General features: G+C 40.0%; 1 protein-coding gene across 1 annotated transcript in view; it reads left to right on the forward strand.

The window, feature by feature from the left end:
- Nucleotides 1–21,038, forward strand: part of LOC135473773 (ras GTPase-activating-like protein IQGAP1) — a 91,093-nt gene that overhangs the window by 55,194 nt on the left and 14,861 nt on the right. The window contains 18 exon segments of the mRNA XM_064753666.1: nt 1,225–1,385; nt 1,816–1,855; nt 2,365–2,528; nt 2,810–2,891; nt 3,359–3,522; nt 3,776–3,866; nt 4,274–4,441; nt 5,237–5,379; nt 5,805–5,975; nt 6,533–6,616; nt 7,063–7,134; nt 7,509–7,578; nt 8,043–8,129; nt 8,403–8,524; nt 13,549–13,847; nt 19,184–19,258; nt 19,529–19,678; nt 20,117–20,257. Of these exon segments, the coding sequence (XP_064609736.1) occupies nt 1,225–1,385; nt 1,816–1,855; nt 2,365–2,528; nt 2,810–2,891; nt 3,359–3,522; nt 3,776–3,866; nt 4,274–4,441; nt 5,237–5,379; nt 5,805–5,975; nt 6,533–6,616; nt 7,063–7,134; nt 7,509–7,578; nt 8,043–8,129; nt 8,403–8,524; nt 13,549–13,847; nt 19,184–19,258; nt 19,529–19,678; nt 20,117–20,257 (2,284 nt within the window).

Raw genomic sequence — 21,038 nt, forward strand, 5'->3', positions numbered from 1 at the left:
CCATGTTTTTATATCAGGAACCTCCATTAAACTCAGAAAACATGCTCCTTGCGAGGTTTCTGAAAACTACTATTTACTTTTACCCTTTTTTGGTTGCACTGTGTGCGAGTCCGGCATATAGGGAGACAGGATTTGTTTGAATTGTTAATCCTATGAGCTCACACAACACTCACCAGCTTAACAAAATATTTTGTGATTTCCTGTATACAGTTTTGTTCCAGACGTGATTTAGGTGTCACCGGCAACAGATAAGTTTATTGTTTTGCCTTTTGCTGGCAAAAAACATGTGATCGATGGGTAGACATGTGGAATTTTTGAGTCCTCTGATTGTAAGTGGTTTGTTCAAGAATCTACATGCAGATAAAAGCAGTCACTCTGAGGGGGCCTGATTAAATATTAACTAAATCAAGTGTTCACGTTTACGAAATATGGGCGAAAGTTGACAGTCTTTCAAATTACGCCTGCATTAACAGTAAAATGTTGAGCTGTAGTGATACCAACGCACATGTGTAGGTGCTACTTTGATCGCAATTTGACGTCTTCATCTAGTCTGCTGATAGATCTAGTTTGCAAGTATGGATTTGCAGTGTACTAAAGTCTGCAACAGCTCTGTATACGGTGAGCCCTGAACTTTAAAAATGGATGTTTGACATCACATTCCACATGTATACTGAGCGTACTGAGCAGTTATGATTAATCTTCTTCGAGTTTTCTCCCAAATTCCCAGTTATCACAAAGTAACGATAATAAAACAGTCAACCTGTTGTAAAGTGCATGTACTAAAATTATTATGATTAAAACTGAGGAAAACGTAAACTGTGAGTGGTAGGAGCATAGACTAACTGCTCAGTGAAGCGTGAGCTTGTTCATTACATTCTTGAACTGTCAGTAGAATCCCTTCACCAACCCTGATGCTCTCCCATGGTGCCCAGTCAGTAACAACCACAACCAATGCAATGAATCCTGGGATACACTTCCGAGTCCCAGGGTGAAACATTAGGTCATTTACCGAAAGTGAAGTTATATATGAATATGGCGTAATTGCTAAAGTGAAGTTTGCTATTAAAATGTACGGACATTTTGTTAGGTGGAAATATATAAAGTAAATTACAATTTGTAAGCATTCTTTGAATAAAGACACGCCAGCATAAAGTGCTTTTTTGACTGTTCATGTCTACATTTTTAAGTGAGTATTGCTTCTAACCCGAAGTCTTCTCTTCACAGAGGAGCAGGCAGTGATTGTGATAAACGCTGCCATCGAGGGGAAAGACGAGGCTCAGCTGATGAAGGCTATGCAGAATCCCAACTCGCGCCTGCCAGAGGCTCATGCCTTTGCCAGCTCCCTCTATCTGGAGGAGTTCACAAACATGAGAAATGAGAAAGAGGTATGTCTCTGAATGCAGAAGGTTAAAGGTCCTGGGTTGTAGAAGAAATGCTAGTTTTGTATGCTGTTACTTTTACCTCGTTTTATGCTCCGTTATGCTTATAAATTTTTTCTTCAAATCTACAAAGTAAATAGGCTTTTCCTAACTTGAATTGTGAAACATTCTAATGGAAAAATCTGCAAACATTAGTTACTGCATACGACCTAAATGTTTCTCCCTGGCTAAGTTACTCATTTTGCTTGATTCTCGTTTTGCTTGATTCTCAGACTTCTTTTCATCTTAAAAAGTGTTACGAGGTTTGTTTGGAAGGCAGAATGATGTCCTACTTGAAAAATCTTTCTCCACCAAAAGTAATATTTTATGACTTTTTCGGGGCTAATTTTGAGGGCAAATTCTAGTGATAATATCTAACGGTTGTGTTTTTGTGCAGAGTAACCTGGACTATGATGAGATTTTTGGAGGTGTTACAGGTAAGGTATCAGCTTCATTCTCTTGTTACTCTTATTGAAAGGACTATAAAGCTTTTTCAATTCACTGTGGCATAAGTTTAAAGATAAACTAAAAGGCTTTCAATAAACTCTAATTTGAAATTTCTTGATTTTCTAGTGCAATATTGCAAGCTTATTTTACTGAGAAACAAAAAGACATTACCAAATTCGTTGATTGTATTTTTGGCTTTTAAGTTCTTAATACTATATAAACTGTTGAAAACATATATGTCTAGGTACACTGCTAGCTAGATTATCTTATGCATTTTTCTTGACACAAATCATTCGGCCAGGCCACTAACTGAAAAACAAAGACTTCTCTTGATGATATCTCCTAATTGTGTTAGTACTTTTTACATGTAACAGTACATTGTGAAAAACATGTTTCTACAAGATTCTCATTTTTTATGATTTTTATATTATAATTAACATAATTATTATTTTGTATCCATTGTGTGATTGATGTCATTTACCATTTTTGTCTTTGTCAGTGCTGTCGGCCGTGGCTTTGATTAACAAGGCTGTGGACAGCGGCGACCCCTCAGGGACATTCACCGCCCTCTCTCGCGCAGAAGCCCACATTGCTAACCTTGATGCTGACAATGCCCAACGGTACCAGAAACACCTGTCAGCTGAGAAAGAACACAAAGCTGGGGTATGTCTCAGCAGATTGCAGTATTGACTTTTAAATTTTGTGGTAGCCTAATAGTTAAAGTGTCCAGAGACGTGATCAAACCCAGGCTGGGTCGTACAGAAGACGCAACATATGTACACACACCTAATGACTCCTTGTCATATGACTGAAAAATTGTTAAGCGCAATGTAAAACCCCAAGCATACATCTATTTGAATTTCCTGTAAGAAAAAAAGCTTCAAATGTATGCGGATTAAACCTCATCTTAGCATTAATGTAGATGATGAATTGTCCTCTTGCAGAGCTCCTGTGACTTGTTGACTCACAGAGAAATCATCACGGGGGTGGACCAAGTCAACCAGCAAGTAGTAGAGGAACACGAACGTGAGTAGATACTGTCTGTATCTTGAAGCTAACTCAAGACTCCCTGGAAAATGGCCACTTAATAAATGCCTTAATTTTCTGTGTGTTTATTGGATTTACCTTATTGTTGTGTGGTGGCCTCTCTGACACAGTGGTCATCCTGCTAGCGCAGCACGATGACCCAGGAGTGTCCCACTAATCTGATCGCTGGCTTTCTCTCTGGTCATATGTGGTAAGGTATGTCACCTACCTGCAGATGGTTGTGTATTTTCCTCTGGCCTCTGCCTCATTTCCTACCATCATAATGCTGGTAAAAAAACAAAAAAAAAAAATACAGCAGCCCCTTGTATTATTGACATTTGTAAAATCTAAGACAATTTTTAATCAAAGTATAGATAAGACTGATCCAAAGAATTCACATTTCCACCTTGCATTCGCCTAAGTGTTGTTTCTGCCACAGTTTCCAGGTTGTGTTTTGTCTTTGACAGGTATTGTTGCCATTGGGGCCATTAACGAGGCTATTGATAAAGGTGACCCAATGATCACCCTACAGACGCTTCAGATGCCATCAGCAAAGTTGCACAATGTCAACGAGAAGGAGGCCATTCACTACCAGGCTATTCTGGACCAGGAGAAGAAGAAAAAGCAAGAGGTATTAAGATGTAGTGTTTTATGACTGTCAAACCTGGTAGAGTTCATTTGTGTGTTGCTGGAATCATTGCCTTTCTCATGTGTGTATAATTTGGTGTTTGCATGGAAACAATAAACGCGCATTTTCTACCATTCTGCAACTTTGTCATTTAGAGGATTTTTGTTGGAATAGAAGATGGTGAATTTCTCCGGGATAACTGTCTGAATGCTGGTGTTCTTACGTTGTTGTTGCTGTGACCTGTCCATTGTTACAGCAAACGAAGGATGAGGCTGCAGTCCTGTGGTTGGAGGAAATTCAGGCGGCAATAGAAAAGGCTAATAAAGATGCCGAGGATGCTAAGAAATGTAAGCATTCATTACTTCTGTTTTGATTCAGTGAAGGAGCTTTTTTGAAACTGATTATGTTAGCTTTGTCGTCGATGTGGGAAGATGTTTTATATGTTGTTTGGCTTGCAAATTCAGTGTCTTGGTTAAATGTCATTATGAAGCTTAATTTTTAGTACCTCAGTGGTTGAGCTTTTTCTGAAAAACTTCTGTATGTCATCTTATTTCTGGAGTTCATGCTGGCTTCCTGTGCGGTCAGTACGTGGGAAGGTCTGCCAGCAACCTGAATATGGTCGTGTGTTTCCCGTGGTCTCTACTCGGTTTCCTTGCACGCTAATGATGGTTGAATTATTAAGTACTGGCACAGCATAGAACACCAAGCAAATAGTGAGTAATCTGATTACCTGAGGGCTTGTGTTTGTCTGCAGTGTCAGCAGTAGTGTATGCAGTGAACCAGTCAGTTGATGCGGCTGACCGCGAGGCCTTACAGTCCAGCCTCACCCACAGTGATATCTACCTGCACAGCGTGACCCCGGAATGTACAGACACATACATGGAGAACCTACAGGCCCTGAAGAAGGAGAAGTCTGAAGCAGGTGTGTAGGCTGGACTCACCTGATGTACGGTTTTCAAAAAGTGTCAATTATAAGATGTTTTGATTACAGAATCAGAGATTTGAATTACCCTATTTCTTCTAATTCTTGGGACACCTGGTCTGTTCATTTTAGCCCATATATATGTAATTAAAGCAGAAATATTGAGTTTCTTTTTCCTCACATGATTAGACCATCTAATGAACATCATGTTGATATCTTTATTTTTCTAAAAGGCTGGTAAAGAAATGTAATATTCTACTTTCAACACTATTAATATCTGTCCCAAGAAATAGAAGAATTAGGGTACACTTTTTGCATGACCATCAGAGGTGTTCCCGAAATACAAAGTGGCTAAAGGGTTTGACTCTAAATCAGCATGAGAACAAAAATATTTATTTCATCCCTAGAACTTAACGAATTAATTTCAACACATTTGAGCCTTTTAATGAACCTCAGATCAGCAGAAATGTGATCATAAAGTTGGGATCTGCCCAAATTAAGCTCAGAAAACTAGGAAAGATGGTGAGCCCAAATCAGAGCAGTTTGAATCCCTGAAAATTACTTACCATTCGTTCTCTAAATTTGCCAACAATTACTTGTTTGCAATTCATTTTCAAAGTGCATCATCGTAAAACTTGGACTACAAGGCTTAAATATCGGTGTCATGTTGTTGGGAGGCTTGATCCTTTTCTCGTTTTTTTGTACCGGATATAATAAGAAAACTAAATTTGAACCCTTTCGGCTGCTGGACCTGTGGGTCACAAAGAGATTGGCTACGTTGTTTGTGTGTTTCAGGAGAGACAGGAAGTGGATGGATGATGAACAAAACCAAGGAGGGTCACAAGTTTTTCTACAATGTTCACACTGGTGACTACAGCTGGGGCAAGGATGACAGCATCGTCAAGGATTTCTCTCTGCTCACCAGAGAGGACGTCCAGGTATGAGTCAGTGGGCCCTTTACTGGCCAAAACATTTTATAGGTTTGTTGCTATCTATCTCTTTATCAAGAAAACATGGTGTTTGCTGAAGGTGAGTGGTTTTATTCAATGCAGGAGTCTTCATATAGGGGAGAGTTCAGATACTGGTCAGTCTGGTGTCAACATATTCTTATTGGGTATCGTGTCCTGTCTGATATTGCTACTCTCTGATTGGCTGCAACATGATAATAGTATTGGCACAAGGGGTGATATAAAACAAACATTATATTAAGAACGCTCTTAATGCTGAAGCATATAGAAACGTGGTAAATATTATAAATTTTAATGTTAATAAATTTTCTCCACCTATAAATTTAGTGTGAAAGTTTCTTGATTATGTGGTAAAACAACAGTCTAAATAAATGATTAAACCTTTCCACCTGCAGGGTGTTGTGTCTGAGGTGACTGCAGCGTACGACCGTGAGCTGCTGTTCAAATCTAACGAGCCCTTCATCACAAAAGTGCAGGCGTTGTGGAGAGGTCATAAGGCCAGGAAGGAATACAGCGAGAGGATGAACTTTATTAAGAACCAGGAGCCAGCCATCACAAAGCTACAGGTGAGACTTTTAGTAGGGGAAAATTATTTCTAAATTGTTGTAACATGATGGAAGGGGAAGGTGTCATATTTTTTTTAATCCTGTGAGGTAGCACTAGCGTAAAGCAGAACCAAAGTAATTGTTACGTCCAAAATTAATTGTACCCTAATGTTTACAATGTTATAATGTATCAGATTCTACTGTAACATAGTTCTGTGCTTACTGACATCCAAATTCTGATTGGCTGGATACTGTTGACCATGTCTGACCATACGTTATGAAGATATACATCATTGTTGTAAATGCGTTTGGCATGACATTATGACAGCTTTGTAATATGCTTGTAGAGTTTCTCTTTGTGTGTATTTACTCTACATCACCCAACAATTGCTCTGCTGTGTTGAGTTTCTGAAAAATTTGGTGACATTACCTGTCATTCACATTAAATTTGTTCACAAAGTACAGTTTGTGCAGTAGGGTTGGTGGAAAGGTAAAATTCCATGAAATGAATGGTTTTATACCATCTGGTTCATAATTTTGAATCATCTTGCCTTCAGTAAGGTTATTGTTTTGTTTAGGCGTGGTGGAGAGGACAAAAACAGAGGCAGAAGTACAAAGACAGAATGGGAGTATTGCATGGAAATGAAGATGCTGTCATCAAGGTAGAGTGTAATTTCTGTGTCTTATGGTGACCAGGTTTTGTTTACAATCGTGTTCAGATTCCTAGATTAGATTCTTGGACTGTATAATTTCTGTGTGAAAAGATGTTTATGCAGTTAATAAAATAGACAAAGAATAAAAATTGAGAAGCTGTATTCTGGTGATCATGGTTTATATCCTGTGTAGGTTGTGGTAGCATTTGCTCACAGGAAGAAGAAGAGGCCAAAATTCATGAGAAAACATTGTTGTCCAGTCAGATTGGGGATGCTTTGTACTACCCTGTATTATTGATGTGCAATCAACTCACAACAGAGCACAACAGGGTAAAGTTCTTTCAAATAAGAGGAAGCCTAGCACAAATCATGCTGTTTATCAAAATTTTAATGAATCACAAGCCTGGTGTATTGGTGTTTTTAATCTAACCCCTGTTCTATGTTGTGTTGTCTAGCTTCAGTCAATGGTGCGTATGTGGCTGGCCAGAAAGAAGCACAGAGAAAGGCTTCAGTACTTCAAAGATAACGTAAGTAGTCAGATTCGTCTGAAAGCAGGACCGTCTCTCCTGGATAATTAATGGCTGGCCCGCCTAATAGATAAATGTACGTTGAGTAATGGAAACCTGTACACACTGCACGCACCACATATAATGTGTATATCCCAGATGTCCTAAAAGTTGCTCATTTTTCCTGATTTGAGGTTTCTTTTGAATTTAGAAAGGTGTTTTGAGGGATTTTCTGGAGAGTAGGGTGATATTCTGCTGAAAAAACAAAATGTAATTTTCAGTACCAAATATAATATTTTTTGAAATTGATATATCTTTGAATATGAACGTTTGGGGGGCACATTAACACCAAGAGTATGGAAGCGTTTATTGTTGGACTTCAATTTTGTATACAGGAAGACTCGATTGTGAAGATGCAGGCATTTGTCCGATCAGCCATGGCTAAGCAGGACTACAAAGCCTTGAGTATGTGACAGCCATCTTGTTTTCACCCAAACATTTATTTTAAATTTTTAAGAATTTGATATTCGAATTTAGTTGTTTAAATATAATACTATCTGTAGTATTTGTATTTTTAAATTGGTGTTAAACAGTTTTATTAATGTGTAAACAAGTTTTTCCTGAACAGTTCAGAAGAATCTGCTTTAATTGTTTTTACATCTCCGCCAAAGTTGCAAGTAAACATGATTGTTTTGAAGATTTTAAGTTCAAAAATTGAGTTTCCTTTGGAAATGATTAACCTCGTTTAGCCGTATTTAAAATTCTCACAAAGGTTCCTTTGCAAAGTTTGTTATTGTATGTCTTATGATGTGGCCTAGCCAGTTTTAAGGGGATCATGAATAGGCATGTAAAGCATTTGCTGAGAAAATTTCATGAACAGTGTAAAACCTGTGGCCCAGGTATTGTGATATTGTTGTTTTCTCTCTCAGTGCATGATGAGAATCCATCTTTGTCTGTTGTGCGAAAGTTTGTCCATCTGCTGGACACAAATGATGTGGACTACGCTGAAGAATTAGGTAAACACAATTTTCAGCACACCTTTTTGTACCTTTCTGTCATTTCATCTGAAATTTGTTTTGCAATAACTTACCCAGAATTAACGTTGTCAAGCAATATTTTTGATCTTATTATGTAAGAACCTGATCCTGGAGCTTGGTCTCTAAAAGTAAAATGTTTATTAAAATATAACATTTATATGATAATTGTGGTTGGCTCCCAAACACTTGATCTGTTCCATGATGTAAATGTACAGGGAATAACCATTGCTCCTATTTCACCTCATTCCCCAGAATTACAGAAGCTGCGTCAACAAGCTGTGTCAGAAATCCGATCTAATCAACAGTTAGAACACGATCTGGATCAAATGGATATCAAGATCGGCCTCCTCATCAAAAACAGGATCACATTACAGGTAAGCTGGTCAATTACTTTTGTGTGATTTACTGATAAGGTACAATCCAGAAAGGAAGCACACTACAGGCAACTCTATAGTGTGCTACTGGTTTGCCTGTGGTGCATTTATGAAAGTTGATAGCCTAGTTCCTCAACCTCTTCGCATTTGAAATAGCAACTTTCAGTGCAATTTATGCACGTTTGTAATTTGGTTTTGGAGACAAAACTACATTGGTTGGATTGGCCAGTTTCAGGGCTTCACAAAAAGTATAATTTTAACAGTCTACAAAAAATAACATCTTCAGAATGTGCTTGAATAGACATGTTGCAAACATGCAAAAAGGTTGAAGAATTACAGTAGTGGAGTAGTTGTAGAAATTTTCTATTGTTTGGTCATGAAATCTATAGCCTGCAGCAGTAATGCCACACTGGGAGCAAAAAAAGGCCAAAGTGAGAGTCCAGGAGGATTCCCGAGGTCAGAGAGTCTCCAAAGAGTCCAAAGCTCAAATAAGCATTATTTTCTTGGACAAATGTAATTTGTACCGAAATCATTAATCCTCAGCTTTTTTTCACACCTGAAAGAGTAACTTTTTTTACATGTAAGCTAAATGGAATTTATTAGTTGAAATAATTTAACAGTGTGTATGGGGTTGTCAAACTTTCAGGAGGGGATATTTTCTAAATTGAGACAAAAATTGAGAAAAAAAAAACTCTCAAAATATGACAAACTATACACTTTCTGTACAAAAAGGTTGAGAATTCAAGGTAACTTGTATTATTTGTTTATTTATTTATTTATTTGATTGGTGTTTTACACCGTACTCAAGAATATTGCACCTGTACCACGGCCTCAGTAGGTGCCAAGTGCCTTCTTGCCCTAATATCACAATGTCTGCAATAATTTTTCCTTTGTGTGATTTTTCTATCTTCTCGCAATGTTTCTGACATCTGGCGAATGGCCAACCAGGCTTTATCCCCCTAATCATCAAACAAGTGCTTATAATTGTCTCTGAGGTCACTTTCACATTGCAAAAGGTCTTTTTGGATATACATTTTGCTTTTTTCGCCGAAGACGCGTCCATTTTTACTGCAGCAGTTACCAAGGAAGAGACCTGTCCATTCTCCGCTGTGTTTGTAAACACTGGTATAATCTTCTGCTTTGCTTTATTATTATCATCATTGAGAATCTTAATCGTAATCTTGAACTTACTAAATGTATATTTAACACGAACGAGGACTGTTAAATTGATTTAGAATACTTCTGAGTGCTTGGTGAATATGACAGCAGCGATAGAGAACGTCGCCGCTACGTTTTCGCGTGCCTTTACCTGTTAGGAGATTGTGTCATGTATCGCACACCATGCTGCCTTTTTCTCTGGCCGTACGTGGGAAGGTCTACCAGTAAGCTGCAGATGATTGTGGGTTCCCTCGCGCTCTGCCCGGTTTCCTCCCACCATAATGCTGGCTGCCATTGAAAAAGTGAAATATTCTTGAGTACGGCGTAAAACACCAATCAGATAAATAAATAAATGTATCTTACACTGCCTTTGGCTAATATTTCCCAATTTAACCAGTCAAGGAGTTTAGAACAAATTCAACCAATGGAAGTTGAAACTGAGTGGCCAAAATCGTTTTCAGGCGATGTATGTTAAAACTGAATTCATAACGTTCCTTGTGGAATGCCACCAAAGAAAGAAATAAGCACTTTCTATGGGCAAATCCATGTGGGTTCTCACAGACAAGTGTGGCCTGAGTCTGCCGGAATCAATTCCTGGATTTGTGTTGAAATTCTAGGCCTGGTAGTGATTTGGTGAGCTATACACAGCAGACTGTGATCTCAGGGTGATGAATGATTCTGAATTATGCAGAGCTGTGTAGGCTAGTCACAAAAACTGGGCAGTACTGTGTAGGCTAGTCACAAAAACTGAGCAGTACTGTGTAGGCTAGTCACAAAAACTGGGCAGTACTGTGTAGGATAGTCACAAAAACTGGGCAGTACTGTGTAGGATAGTCACAAAAACTGGTCAGTACTGTGTAGGATAGTCACAAAAACTGGTCAGTACTGTTTTTGGCTAGTCACAAAAACTGGGCAGTACTGTGTAGGCTAGTCACAAAAACTGGGCAGTACTGTGTAGGCTAGTCACAAAAACTGGTCAGTACTGTGTAGGATAGTCACAAAAACTGGGCAGTACTGTGTAGGATAGTCACAAAAACTGGGCAGTACTGTGTAGGCTAGTCACAAAAACTGGGCAGTACTGTGTAGGCTAGTCACAAAAACTGGGCAGTACTGTGTAGGATAGTCACAAAAACTGGTCAGTACTGTGTAGGATAGTCACAAAAACTGGGCAGTACTGTGTAGGCTAGTCAAAAACTGGGCAGTACTGTGTAGGATAGTCACAAAAACTGGTCAGTACTGTGTAGGCTAGTCACAAAAACTGGGCAGTACTGTGTAGGCTAGTCACAAAAACTGGGCAGTACTGTGTAGGCTAGTCACAAAAACTGGGCAGTACTGTGTAGGATAGTCACAAAAACTGGGCAGTACTGTGTAGGATAGTCACAAAAACTGGGCAGTACTGTGTAGGATAGTCACAAAAACTGGGCAGTACTGTGTAGGCTAGTCACAAAAACTGGTCAGTACTGTGTAGGATAGTCACAAAAACTGGTCAGTACTGTGTAGGATAGTCACAAAAACTGGGCAGTACTGTGTAGGATAGTCACAAAAACTGGGCAGTACTGTGTAGGATAGTCACAAAAACTGGTCAGTACTGTGTAGGATAGTCACAAAAACTGGTCAGTACTGTGTAGGCTAGTCACAAAAACTGGGCAGTACTGTGTAGGATAGTCACAAAAACTGGTCAGTACTGTGTAGGATAGTCACAAAAACTGGGCAGTACTGTGTAGGCTAGTCACAAAAACTGGTCAGTACTGTGTAGGCTAGTCACAAAAACTGGGCAGTACTGTGTAGGCTAGTCACAAAAACTGGGCAGTACTGTGTAGGCTAGTCACAAAAACTGGTCAGTACTGTGTAGGATAGTCACAAAAACTGGACAGTACTGTGTAGGATAGTCACAAAAACTGGTCAGTACTGTGTAGGATAGTCACAAAAACTGGGCAGTACTGTGTAGGATAGTCACAAAAACTGGACAGTACTGTGTAGGCTAGTCACAAAAACTGGGCAGTACTGTGTAGGATAGTCACAAAAACTGGGCAGTACTGTGTAGGATAGTCACAAAAACTGGTCAGTACTGTGTAGGCTAGTCACAAAAACTGGGCAGTACTGTGTAGGCTAGTCACAAAAACTGGGCAGTACTGTGTAGGCTAGTCACAAAAACTGGGCAGTACTGTGTAGGCTAGTCACAAAAACTGGGCAGTACTGTGTAGGCTAGTCACAAAAACTGGGCAGTACTGTGTAGGCTAGTCACAAAAACTGGTCAGTACTGTGTAGGATAGTCACAAAAACTGGTCAGTACTGTGTAGGATAGTCACAAAAACTGGGCAGTACTGTGTGGGCTAGTCACAAAAACTGGGCAGTACTGTGTGGGCTAGTCACAAAAACTGGGCAGTACTGTGTGGGCTAGTCACAAAAACTGGGCAGTACTGTGTGGGCTAGTCACAAAAACTGGGCAGTACTGTGTAGGCTAGTCACAAAAACTGGGCAGTACTGTGTAGGATAGTCACAAAAACTGGGCAGTACTGTGTAGGATAGTCACAAAAACTGGGCAGTACTGTGTAGGCTAGTCACAAAAACTGGGCAGTACTGTGTAGGCTAGTCACAAAAACTGGACAGTACTGTGTAGGATAGTCACAAAAACTGGTCAGTACTGTGTAGGATAGTCACAAAAACTGGGCAGTACTGTGTAGGCTAGTCACAAAAACTGGGCAGTACTGTGTAGGCTAGTCACAAAAACTGGGCAGTACTGTGTAGGCTAGTCACAAAAACTGGTCAGTACTGTGTAGGCTAGTCACAAAAACTGGACAGTACTGTGTAGGATAGTCACAAAAACTGGTCAGTACTGTGTAGGCTAGTCACAAAAACTGGGCAGTACTGTGTAGGATAGTCACAAAAACTGGGCAGTACTGTGTAGGATAGTCACAAAAACTGGTCAGTACTGTGTAGGATAGTCACAAAAACTGGGCAGTACTGTGTAGGCTAGTCACAAAAACTGGGCAGTACTGTGTAGGCTAGTCACAAAAACTGGGCAGTACTGTGTAGGCTAGTCACAAAAACTGGTCAGTACTGTGTAGGATAGTCACAAAAACTGGTCAGTACTGTGTAGGATAGTCACAAAATCTGAGCACTACTGTGTAGGCTAGTCACAAAAACTGGGCAGTACTGTGTAGGCTAGTCACAAAATCTGAGCACTACTGTGTAGGCTAGTCACAAAAACTGAGCACGACTGTGTAGGCTAGTCACAAAAACTGAGCAGTACTGTGTAATCTAGTCACAAAAACTGGTCAGTACTGTGTAGGCTAGTCACAAAAATTGAGCAGTACTGTGTAGGCTAGTCACAAAAACTGGGCAGTACTGTGTAGGCTAGTCACAAAATCTGAGCACTACTGTGTGGGCTAGTCACAAAAACTGAGCACGACTGTGTAGGCTAGTCACAAAAACTGAGCAGTACTGTGTAATCTAGTCACAAAAACTGAGCAGTACTGTGTAGGCTAGTCACAAAAACTGAGCAGTACTGTGTGGGATAGTCATAAAAACTGAGCAGTACCGTGTGGGATAGTCATAAAAACTGAGCAGTACCGTGTAGGATAGTCACAAAAACTGAGCAGTACCGTGTAGAATAGTCACAAAAACTGAGCAGTACTGTGTAGGATAGTCACAAAAAATGAGCAGTACTGTAAAACCATACTGCACTGTATGGTAAAAGCTTTACTGTTAGTAGTTTGTGAGTAACTTGCTCTTGGTGGACATACTTCAACACTGAACACCAGAACAAATACTTATTGAATTTTCTGTGAGGAAAATTTTGAATTCATGTGTGTTTTTATGAAATAATGTCATACTGGTGATGCACTATGCTCTGTCAATTACAGGATGTAGTGACACACAACCGTAAGCTGGCCAAGCAGCGAGAAAAGTCTGGCTCAGTGCCCAAAGGCCTGAAGGCTCTGAGTAAAGAGAGCAGAGAGAAACTGGAGGCCTATCAACACCTGTTCTACCTGCTTCAAACCAACCCTTCTTACCTCGCCAAGCTCATCTTTGAAATGCCACAGAGCAAGACTACCAAGTTTATGGAATCTGTGATCTACTCCCTCTTTAACTACGGCTCCAATCAGAGAGAAGAATATCTGCTGCTTAAACTGTTCAAAACTGCCCTAGAAGAGGAAATCAGGTGGGTAGAAAGGCCAATCAGAAGCGCAGTTTTTTGCTGACTTATTAGCCAATGGCAGCTAAGCTTTCCAAAATGCTCTCCGCAGTGTTAAAGTGTTCATTGTTGATCTTCATGTAGGCCTACACAGACAATGCTCACCTATACCCCAAAGGTGTTATAAAAAAAAAAAAATGAAAAAAATCACCAGTGTAAACATGGATTTAATGCAAGTAACATGATTTATTATCGCAGAAATTCAGTAATGTTCTTGTGATTGGATTTATTTCAGATACTTTTTTATGTAATGTAAGGAAAATTAATATTAAACGGAAATTGCAAAACTTTTCCTCCTTATTCTTTGTGACAAGCTCGACATTTCTGAATTCATTTTTGACATTAAAAACAGATGTTAAATATAGACAGTACAGAAAAATGATCAGACATTATTCACATACATGTAGTAGTAGTCCAATGTTGAGAAACCATGACCAATTTCTGCCTTTTCTACCTCTCTTGCTGTCTATACTGTACAGGAGAATGTGAGTATAGCATGTCACAGCAATAGTCTCTACAGAACGCTGGTACAGCTTACCAGACTTGCTCCCCTTACACGTGTCTCTTCTCCCCTGTATTCTGGTGCACAGGCCTCCCTGGTGTTGCAGAATGATTGTGTGTGATGGACGGAATGATTGTTTGTGATGGACGGAATGATTGCATGTGACAGACAGAGTGATTGGGACAGAGTGGTAGGGTGTGACGGACAGAGTGATTGGGTGTGACAGACAGAGTGATTGAGTGTGACTGACAGTGATTGGGTGATTGGGACAGAGTGATTGGGACAGAGTGATAGGGTGTGACGGACAGAGTGATTGGGTGATTGGGACAGAGTGATTGGGACAGAGTGGTAGGGTGTGACGGACAGAGTGATTGGGTGTGACGGACAGAGTGATTGAGTGTGACTGACAGAGTGATTGGGTGATTGGGACAGAGTGATTGGGACAGAGTGATAGGGTGTGACGGACTGAGGGATTGGGTGATTGGGACAGAGTGATAGGGTGTGATGGACAGAGTGATTGGGTGTGACGGAGAGAATGATTGGGTGTGACGGACAGAATGATTGGTCACAGAAAGAAGGATTGTGCATGACTCTCTCAGTGAGTGTGTCCAGAATGCTCTGATCTCCATTACCGTTCTCCTGCAGATTTCCATTGTGGCTGAAAGCTTGAATCTGTCCCTGGTGTGAATCTTAATTTTATTTCTACATGTAGATAGAATTTGATTTTGTTACAACGAATGTGGTATACTGGATGAATGCGTAACCTGACTAGGCCAAAGCTATTTCCCTCGTAATTTTAATTCTGACCATATCTCAGTTTGATTTGTGGAAACGTTATCTTGCTTTATCACCTCACAAGTGTTATTCTGACTTTAACTTTGTATTCTTGTGGACACCATGTAGGTTTGTTGATCAATTAACCAGTTCAAATTCGACCATGACTCCTTTTGTTCATGTGAAGATCGTTCTGCATTATTGCATGCTGTGAATGTTGGTTCCTCCTTAGTCTGTACATATGGCACAATCTGAAATGAGGAGGGGGACTCCGTGGCTCAGTTGGTTAGCGCAGCGTAATGACCCAGGAGCCTGTCACCAATGCGGTCGCTGTGAGTTCAAGTCCAGCTCGTGCTGTATGTGATAAGGTCTGTCAGCAACCTGCGAATGGTCATGTGTTTCCTCCCACCATAATTCTGGCCGCCGTCGTATAAGTGAAATATTCTTGAGTACGGCATATAACACCAATCAAATAAATGAATAAATGAGGTAATTAAAGCACCTGAATATTGTGTCTGCTGTTTTGCCCACAGCACAAGTGCAGCACCACACTAAACCCTCCCCCCAAAACCCACCCATTCACCATAAAGGTTCAGTCATTGGGCTTCAGACTGAAGTCCATGTACATTGTAATTGGATGTGCATGGTCTCTGTGTATATCATGCTAAGCACTTTATATGTATGGTCTTTAAAACTTAAGTGCATCTTGGAGTGATAGTTACATGTGTGTGTCACTTTTTAGCTCTAAGCCCTGCCATACGTATCCAGTTCACTGAATACGACCTCTTCACACTAGTGTGAAGACTACACCCAGGCCCCAAATCCTCAATCCACCTCCAGCCAGATAAGGGTAAAGTTACAAGAGATTTGTACTACTGACTGGTGGATGTACGTGTTCTATGTCGGTTCCTTGTGCAAAAGATCTTATTTAACTTAATAGGCATAGGTACAACTGAAGACTGTACATGTCACAGATAATAATAATGAAGTAACCTATAAAAAGGTCATGACCTCCTTACTGAAGATCAAAAGATGAAGGAGAAAGTAATAATTGATTTAAGGAACAGAAGATTCATAAAGTTTTATTCCCAGCAGTCCTCAAAAAAAAAAAATGAAAAGGTTGAAAATGTTCTAACCAACCGTATTAAAAGTTATTAAAAAAAAAATAATTGAGCAGGGCAAACCATCATTATTTCTGTGTGCAGAAGGGAAGCACAATTCTGTGATTAATTCTTATATTTGACAATTTCTGTGATGTGGAAAGTGGCGATGTGATGCCAGGCTCTAAGCGGTTGTGAGTACTCTCTCATTTTACACACGGTGAAGTCTTATTTATCACAGTGAAGTCACAGGTGAAGTCGTCTGCTTATTGTACAGTGTACCTGGTCACGCAAGGTGTAGCCAGTTTCCCATCCTGAGGTAGACTCGTAAAACCGTGGACTATTTAGCGAAACCTCAAGTGGAAACATTTGCTGACTATGATGAGATCTTGTTTTTTGATTATATTCCTCAACCGATCCAGCTACCACAAAGCATTCTTAGAAGCAGCCCTTTGAAATAAAAAATTTGAAAAAAAAAAAAAAAGATTTTGAATGTGAGTTTGAAATTTCTGGCTATACCTGAACTGATCTCCCACCGAGACACACCCACCCACACACCCATCCAGATGCTTTATGTGTGAATAGTTTTTGTGTGAGCACTTTGTTTTTTCTGTAAGTCAGCTGCGTGCACTCCATTTTTTTCAACTTAAAATGCAGATCAGTCTGATTTGTACAAACAATGTCTACCCTTTGTAATGACTGTTTTGGTTGTACCACCCCTTTCCCATTTTACTCACATGCTGATTTGTGTACCACATGTCATATTGTTTCACCTGTAAATGCCTCACAATTGTGTATGACTTTGCTTTAAATTATGTCCATTGTCCTCTGGGGAACACACATTTCATACATTAATTGTTATATACCTTCCACGAAACACTGGTCATATTACTTTGGCGGTGTCAATTTAATCTAAAACATCAGTCATTACTTTGAAGGTATCATTGTCACAAAAACCATTCATATATACTTTCGATGGTATCAGACGCACAAAAACCATCCATATATACGTTTGATGGTATCAAATGCACAAAAAACATCTGTTTTTAATTTTGATGGTATCAGTGTCAAAAAATCCATCAGTTTTTTTGACTGTTGATGGTATCACATGCAAAAAACATCAGTCATTACTTTTATGCACAAAAAGCACTGGACATAACTTTTATGGTGTGAGTCTTGTGAAACACTGGGTATCACTTTTGTGATGTCTGATATGGCAAACGCTGCAGATCAGTACTGTAGTGGTGTCAGATATGGTAAACACTGCAGATCAGTACTGTAGTGGTGTCTGATATGGTAAACACTGCAGATCAGTACTGTAGTGGTGTGTGATATGGTAAACACTGCAGATCAGTACTGTAGTGGTGTCAGATATGGTAAACACTTGCAAATCAGTGCTGTAGTGGTGTCTGATATGGTAAACACTGCAGATCAGTACTGTGGTGGTGTGTGATATGGTAAACACTGCAGATCAGTACTGTAGTGGTGTCTGATATGGTAAACACTGCAGATCAGTACTGTAGTGGTGTCAGATGTGATAAACACTGCAGATCAGTACTGTAGTGGTGTCTGATATGGTAAACACTGCAGATCAGTACTGTAGTGGTGTCTGATATGGTAAACACTGCAGATGAGTACTGTAGTGGTGTCAGATATGGTAAACACTTGCAAATCAGTGCTGTAGTGGTGTCTGATGTGGTAAACACCTCAGATCAGTACTGTAGTGGTGTCTGATATGGTAAACACTGCAGATCAGTACTGTAGTGATGTCTGATATGGTAAACATCGCAGATCAGTGCTTTAGGGGTGTCAGATGTGGTAAACATCGCAGATCAGTGCTTTAGTGGTGTCAGATATGGCAAACATCGCAGATCAATTAGTGGTCTCACTTGTGGTAAACACTGCAGATGGGTGCTTTAGTGGTGTCAGATATGGTAAACACTGCAGATCAGTTCTTTAGTGGTGTCAACCAGTACTGTAGGCATTATGACGTCATGGTAGTTGTGAGCTTGTAACGTTAAGAGAGCTTCATGAAATGGGACCCAGTACTTTAGTGGTGTCAATCTTTGATAAAGCACTGGCCATTTACTTCTGTGGTGTCAGTGTGGCATTAAACACCTGTCACTGTGTTTTTGTGTGTGTCAAGGTAACATAAAACACTGGTCATAAATTTTGTGGCAGGTATCGATCCCACATAAAACACTGGTTGCTTTAATACTTTTCGGTGTTAAATTCACATCAAACACAAGTCATATACTTTCACTCTCACAAAACACTGGTCATTACTTTTATGGTGTCAAATTTTGTGTATGAGAAAAGTGCACATCCATAGGTAAAGGTTTTACGCAGGGGTTTCTTGTTTCGGTAGTATAGTGTAATAAAGTTTGCTTTTTTCATAGATAAAGTTTCAAAGTGTTTCTTTCACACCAGCACAAAGTTTTTATTTTCTACTCCATGATCTTTGTCCTGGTTTCATCTTCCAGATCTTAGTGCCTACTATGTAGTGTGACTGTTTTTTCCCCTTTTTTGCTTCAAATATATTCCAGAGCAAGCTACATATATACATTCTTGTGCATGGGAACCCAAATTGCTTTAAGTTCACAAATGTTTCATTTTTTTTTCATTGTTAAAGTGGCTGTAGGGCTGTTTCCTAAGGGTTAAATTTTTTTATGTAAGATATGATTTTGCATTATGAAGACTGGAAAAGATTACTTTAGGTCATTTTTTTAAACTTCTTAACAGGGAAAATCTTTTCTGTCTTTTTTTTTTAAGATAAAGAGAAAGCTTCAAGCCAGGACAATTGTACCACTGCTGCCAAATGTATGTGTAATACATCGAAACCAAACTGAAAATATGGTTTGGTTGTGAAGTAGAAGTTTTGTCATTCTCTTGTCATGAGATTTTAAATTTTGTATTATTTGTTTCAGCTCTAAGGTGGACAAGATGACAGACATTGTGACTGGTAATCCAATGGTGGTGAAGATGATTGTGGGCTTTAACAGGTCAGTTACTTACATACAAGATGAATTCAGGTGAAAACTGCATTTCATTCATCCCAGATACGAAGCTTAACAGTAAAAAAATCTTTATCTTTTCTTGCTCTGTGACATTGTGTCGTTTTCTAATCTGTATTGAGAAGGGTGTTGCTTTGTCGGCCATCAGGGAAAGTTTCTGAGAAGTTCTATCATCTTGTTCTTGGGAATTCCTAGTTTCCAACAAATGTCCTGATTTTTTGTTTGATGTTTGTCCAAATCTTGTGTGTTTCCCCACAGGAACCAGAGAGGTCAGAATGCCCTTAGGGACATGTTAAACCCACTGATTAAGGATGTACTGGAGGACAAGAACCTCAAAATTAACACTAACCCTGTGGATGTGTACAAAATGTGGGTAAACCAGACCGAGTCCCAAACAGGACAGGCCAGGTAAGTTCTGGGACTTTCAGGATTGACACAAGTGGATATGTTCAGAAGAAACCTGGGAAATCTCAGCATTGATTTTCTCAGAGAATTCTTCAGTTGTGTAAAATTTATGCAAAATCTGTGAATATCATGTTTAATATGAACTATTTCGTAAAGAAATATTTAATTTATTTTGTGGGTAATTTGGATAAAGCTCTTCCACCCCTGAGGAGCACAGGAATTGGTCTCAGCAGGTGTTTTGTTGTCCTGTTTCTCAGGTACACGATGATTTTGTATTCCTGATAAATGTACAATAGCTGAGAGAACTATCCCTTGATCTGTTTGATTACCAGCATGAACCCAGGTGACACGGTAACCTGTAGGGGTTGCCTTCACAGCTTGGGTGATCATCATTTAGGCATCATTGTCATAACTAGAACTGTGGAATGATTGTTTTGGTAGTGGTTTGCCGTATGACGTGACCACAGAACAAGCTCTCAAGCATGAACCCGTACAGAAAATGATAGAACAAGCCATAGAACAACTCAAACTGGCCACCAACAAATTCCTCTCCACCATCCTCAACTCCATGGAAAAAATCCCGTGAGTATCAGGGTTAAATGGTCAAACACTTGAAAATCTGTTTTGTTAGTTACAGTGATCACTGTAAACTTCAGTTGATGCAAGGGGCCTCCGTGACTCAGTTGGCTAGCACAGCGTAATGACCCAGAAGCCTTTCACCAGTGTGGTGGCTAAGTGTTCAAGTTCAGCTCATGCTGTCTTCTTCTCCAGCTGTACGTGGAAAGGTGTTCCAGCAACCTGCGGATGGTTGTGGGTTCCCCCAGGCTCTGCCCGGTGTCCTCCCACCAGAATGCCGGCCGCCGTCGTATAAGTGAAATATTCTTGAGTACGGCGTAAAACACCAATCAAATAAATAAATTAAAAAATCAGTTGGTGCAAAGTTCATCTACTTCATACATGTATTGTGTTTGTTCTTATCCCCTGTGTCTCATCCCCATACCATCTCCCGTGTCTCATCCCCGTACCATCTCCCGTGTCTCATCCCCGTACCATCTCCCGTGTCTCATCCCTGTACCTTGTCCTATGCCTCATCCCCATACTTTCTCCTGTGTCTCACCCCATACCTTCTCCTATGTCTCATCCCCATACTTTCTCCTGTGTCTCACCCCAGACCGTCTCCTGTGTCTCATCCCCGTACCATCTCCTGTGTCTCATCCCCGTACCATCTCCTGTGTCTCATCCCCGTACCTTCTCCTGTGTCTCATCCCTGACCATCTCCTGTGTCTCATCCCCATACCATCTCCTGTGTTTCATCCCTGTACCTTCTCCTGTGTCTCATCCCCATACCTTCTCCTGTGTCTCA

This window comes from Liolophura sinensis, chromosome 8 (genome assembly GCF_032854445.1).
Source record: "Liolophura sinensis isolate JHLJ2023 chromosome 8, CUHK_Ljap_v2, whole genome shotgun sequence".
NCBI lineage: Eukaryota > Metazoa > Mollusca > Polyplacophora > Chitonida > Chitonidae > Liolophura > Liolophura sinensis.